Below are 5,204 nucleotides of genomic sequence, written 5' to 3' on the forward strand. Positions count from 1 at the left end.
CGGCCGGGAGAGCTGTCCGCGCGCTGGTGGTGCTGAACAAACGCGTCGGAGGCGTTGTGTGAGAGGCCAGAAATAAAAAAGTTAAAGCCCGTGCCGGCTGGCCGGGCTCAGGTTGTAGGTTGTCTGGTAAGATGAGGGGTCTCTCCTCTCCAAAAGCCAGCCTGGTTACCCCTTGGGCTTCTCACAAGTGGGGAAACTTGCCATTCTCCCGGGGGAGGGCGGGGAAAGCCATTGCACAGGAGCTTCTGTAGAAAGGAAGGGGAGTCCATGGGGTGAGGGTCTGGATAAGGGTTGGGGGCATATTGGGAGCCTCGGCAGCCTGGGAAGAGGAGATTCAGAGTCCAGATGTTGCTGTAACAGGGAGAGGGGTCCGTAATTACTGCTGGGGCCAGAGAGTTTGCCTTGCCTCCCCTGGGGGCCGCGGGAGTGAGGATTACGGTCCTGGCTCCTATGGTCCCTCCTTCCTCCATCTGCACTTCCTCCTCCCTCCCGCCCCCCAATAAATCTCAGGCCCCTCCCTTCGCCCGTCCCCAGGATCTGACGTGGACTCGACACCTTTCTCAGCTTCTCCCTCCGCAGCTCTAGTGCCCGAGCTCGGGCTCTCTAGGTTCCGCAGCCCCCTCTGCTCCCCGCCAAGCCCCTCTAGAGCCCAGTAGATCCCCGACCCCACCCCAGGCCCCTCACAAGCTGTCTTGCTTTTTCCCAGCTGGATCACACCTTGGGATCCAGCCAGCCTGGTGGACCCAGGCGCCCGACGGGAGGGTAACCCAGGAGGCCCGGTCCTTCGGCCCTCTCGGCTCCACCCCCTGCAGCTGGAGCCGCGCCCCCTCTCCCTCAGATCCCGGAGCAGAGAACAGAGGAGATTGGGCAAAGAGGGTTGGGCTCCCGGCGACCCCCCAGCCCAATTCTGCCCCTCCATCCCAAGGGGTAGAGAAATTGTCTTCCTTGCTAACTGCCAGGAAGAAAAATAATAAAGGGGAAGATAGAGACAGAAGAAAGGTGACAGCTAGATTATTTAAGAGAGGCGCAGAGACGAGAAATCAGTGTGAGTCGCCATGGGGACTCCCAAGGCCCAGCATCAACCGCCTCCCCAGCTGCTGTTCCTAATTCTGCTGAGCTGCCCCTGGATTCAGGGTAAGGACATGGGATCGTGGGGGTGGGCCCATGAAAGCCCCCAGGGGGGCCCTTTACCCTCCTTTCTCGAACACCCTGGTCTCCAAAGCGGAGGCAGGGGAGGGGCACAGCTGATGGAAAGCGACTAGCCAGGGCTTTCCAGTTTGTACCTGGAGCCGCTGACCCCACTGTAGAAGAGGTGGGGGAATGAGCTAGCGTAGCTTTTAGCAGCATCTCAAGGGTTACATACGGGAAGGAGGGCTGGGAAAGTTGGGGGGATGTCTGTGGAGGCGGCAGAACACGCAGAGTACCTGAGTAGGAGATGGAGATGCTGGGAGGGATGCCAGGCACTGCACACACAACTGTTCTTGGATGTATGGACAAAGACAGATGAGCAAAGGCACTGCTCAGAGACCAGATATTCAGTCCCCGACTCTGCCCCTCAGCGAGACCCGGGAGAGACCACAGAGAAATGAGAAAGGAGAGAGAGCGAGAGAGAGAGAGAGAGGGATTCAAACCTCTTGGATGTATGGACAAAGACAGATGAGCAAAGGCACTGCTCAGAGACCAGATATTCAGTCCCCGACTCTGCCCCTCAGCGAGACCCGGGAGAGACCACAGAGAAATGAGAAAGGAGAGAGAGCGAGAGAGAGAGAGAGAGGGAGAAAGAGAGAGGGAGAGAGAACGTACACCAGACTGCAGAGATAGAAATCCAGAGAGAAAGCTGGGTACTGCAGAAGCAAGGGCTGGGAGGTGCTGTCAGACCAGGAAACCAGGAGACCACTGAGGTGAAAATGAAGGCAGCACCATCCCCCCTTCTCCACCCTGCTGGCATGTCAGGGTTCATTGGAGCCAAGGTGCTCACTGAAGGCCCACACCGCCTGGGGGGAAATGTGGAGAAGAAGGTGGAAGATTGTGAGGGGCAGCTGGGAGCCTCTCCTTCCATCTTAGCTCTCAGCTCAGCCTGGGACCCTGTGAGCTCCTACAGGCCCAGCAGAGGAGGGAGGAATACTCCGGAAAAGATCTTTCTGGTGAATGGGGAGTGTGGGGCAGTGGAAGGGCTCATACAGCTTCATCTCTTAGGTCTGCCCGTGAAAGAGGAGGAGGCACTGCTGGAGCCTGGAAGCGAGACCCCCACGGTAGCCTCCGAGGCCTTGGCTGAGCTGCTCCATGGGGCCCTGTTGAGGAGGGGCCCAGAGATGGGCTACCTGCCAGGTGAGGCTCCCAGAGTGGGAAGAGTAGCACAGAGGCAGAGGGAGAGACAGTCACTCAAGGAATTGGGGAACCAGGCCATTAAAATTCAGAGGGAGATAGAGGGTGATGGTTAGAGAGAATCAAGACCGAGCAAAGACAGAGAAATAGAATGGTCAAGAGATAGAAAAACAGATAATCAGAGAAAAAGACAGATGGAAAAATCAGAGAACCAGACTCAGAAAAATGGTGGGAGAAAGACACAAAAAGAGAGAGAGAAATGCAGAGATTAGTAAACCTAGAATCATAAAATCGGAGAGTGATAAGAATACTAATCAGAGAAATAAAAAGAGTTCCAGAGAGAGCAAGACAGAGGAAAGAGAAAGCGGTAGCTAGGAGAGGAACCAGATCTGAACGGGGAGGCAGAGAGGCTCAAGGAGACCATCAGAGTGGAAGGACCTGGTCCAGAGGTGAACAGCAGAAGAGAAAGGGGAGAGGATGTCAGGCTGTAGAAGCCTTGGGAGGAGGTGAGGAATTGGGGTGGGGAAAATAGACGTGGAGGGTCTGCACCTTGTGGGGGAGGTCTTTTGGGTTCAGTGGGGAACCCCCAGTTTCCCTCAGCCCTGTGCCCCCCTCAAGACCCACCAATTTGCTCTTCCTGTGCCCTGACTTCCCTTGCACTGTCCCAGGATCTGATCCGGACCCCACGCTAGCCACCCCTCCAGCCGGCCAGACTCTTGCAGCACCCTCCCTGCCACGGGCCACTGAGCCAGGGACAGGGCCTCTGACAACAGCCGTCACCCCTAAGGAGGGTAGGGGGGCAGGCCCCACCGCGCCCGAGCTGCTGACCCCGCCCCCAGGAACTACAGCCCCACCCCTTTCTGGCCCCACCTCCCCAGGCCCGCCCCTTGGGCCTGAGGGAGGAGAGGAGGAGACGACGACCACCATCATCACCACAACAACTGTCACCACCACGGTGACGAGCCCAGGTGAGGCGACTGAAAGGGAATGGAGTAGTGTTCAGGAGGAGCAGGATGTGAATAGGAGAGACACTGCAGGGAAGGGGTGCAAGGAGGGATCTGGTACAGATAGGAGAGTTTCTGCTTAATGATATGCACCCATACTATGTACCTTCCTATGTTTTATCCATGTTACAGTTGGGGGAAGGGGATTCTGGGCACGGGGGAGAGGAGCTTTGGATAAAGATGACGAGGGGTGTGGGGGAGAAGAGAGATGAGGGCCCCCAGAGTTGCATGACTGGGAGAGCAAGAACACAGGGATTTGTTTGACTCCAGCCACTTATATATCTTTTTAGTTTTGTGTAATAACAACATCTCCGAAGGTGAAGGGCATATTGAGTCTCCAGATTTAGGAAGCAGCACCAGCCGCACCTTGGGACTCCTGGACTGCACATACAGCATCCATGTCTACCCGGGCTACGGCATTGAGATCCAGGTAAGTGGACGTAGCATATAATCCTGAAACCTCCAAGCCCTCTCCTCTGGGTCCTAGGCTGTGCACAGATTTGACCTAAGAGCCAGAGAACCTGTTTCCTAACACAAATGGGCCTGCCTTCTGATGGTCAGGAAGACACCTGGAGTTCTACAACTTGGCCACTGTCACCGTGGTGTTTGGGCTGCCACATGCAGGGAAAAGGAAAGCAAGGGTGGTGGTGATGGGGGATTCTGGGATTTTCCAGCCGGGTTGACTTACCCTGGTGAGTCTGGGTCTGGCTTCTGTAGGTGCAGACGTTGAACCTGTCTCGGGAGGAGGAACTCTTGGTGCTGGCTGGTGGGGGAGCCCCAGGCCTGGCCCCCCGACTGCTGGCCAACTCCTCCATGCTGGGAGAAGGACAGGTCCTTCGGAGTCCAACCAACCGGCTGCTCCTGCACTTCCAGAGTCCTCGAGTCCCAAGGGGCGGTGGCTTCAGGATCCATTATCAGGGTGAGAGTCCAGGGTGCTGGTGGAAGGGCAGGGGCCACACTGGCACAAGGGACATCCCTCAGAGACTTCCATGCACAGGCAACATGGGGACTTTTCCTCCTGACTAGCACCCTGGGGGCAGAACTCTCAGAGGAGACCTGGGCAGTTATTTCACACACTTACAGGCCTATGTCTGAGTGTGCATGCATCCAAGTGACAGCTCATCCATTCACTCAACAAATGCTTAACTAGTTCCCACTTCATACTGGCCCTGGGTTAGCCTTGGGGAGAGGAATGAAGAAGCCACATGTAAATTTGACTTCAAGGAACTCAGAATCTAGGTAGGAAGATGGACAAGTAATCAGGATGATTATAACTCGGTGAGCTAAGGACCCTATCCCTATGGTGGAGGAATACAGGCAGAAGGAGCAAATATCAAAGGGACCTAAATTTCCCCTATGGAATATAGGGACACCTTCTTGGAGGAGATGATTAAGCTGAGACCTAAAAGATTAGTTAGCTAGGGAAAGGGTAGGAGGGAGCAAAAGAGGAAGGAAGGCAGATATCAAGATGGATGGAAAAGCACACTCCAAGACCCAGAGAGGAGAAAGCATGTGAGCCCCTTGAAGAGTTGAAGTAATTCATCATGGAAGATAGAATTGTCATAGCTTTGTGATCTGGGACAAGTTACTTAACTTTTCATGGTCTCATCTGAAAAATGGGGATTATAATACTTACCTTGTGGTATGATTAAGATGATCAAATGAGTTAATACATGTCAAGTGCTTAAAATAGCATCCGGTACACAATGAGAGCTGGAAATGTCGGTCGTTGCTGTTACAGCCAAAGCACAGAAAGGGGAGGCGGGAGAAGTAAGCTAAGAGACCAGCCCGGGAGGAGGGTTGGATTGGGATCATGCTCTTACCAGCATCAGTAAGGAGTTCAGACTCTTCTTCTGGTAAGGGGGGGGGGGGGGG

General features: G+C 55.0%; 1 protein-coding gene across 1 annotated transcript in view; it reads left to right on the top strand.

Annotated features, from left to right (window-relative positions):
- The first annotated feature begins 303 nt into the window (after window positions 1-303).
- Window positions 304-5,204, top strand: part of SEZ6L2 (seizure related 6 homolog (mouse)-like 2) — an 18,785-nt gene continuing 13,884 nt past the window's right edge. Inside the window, exons 1-5 of the mRNA XM_015570602.1 lie at window positions 304-1,134; window positions 2,197-2,328; window positions 2,994-3,293; window positions 3,620-3,759; window positions 4,047-4,248. Coding sequence (XP_015426088.1) covers window positions 1,056-1,134; window positions 2,197-2,328; window positions 2,994-3,293; window positions 3,620-3,759; window positions 4,047-4,248 — 853 coding nt within the window. The 5' untranslated portion in view covers window positions 304-1,055. The remainder of the gene's footprint in view (window positions 1,135-2,196; window positions 2,329-2,993; window positions 3,294-3,619; window positions 3,760-4,046; window positions 4,249-5,204) is intronic.

This window comes from Myotis davidii, unplaced genomic scaffold, assembly GCF_000327345.1.
Source record: "Myotis davidii unplaced genomic scaffold, ASM32734v1 scaffold1530, whole genome shotgun sequence".
Taxonomy (NCBI): Eukaryota; Metazoa; Chordata; class Mammalia; order Chiroptera; family Vespertilionidae; genus Myotis; species Myotis davidii.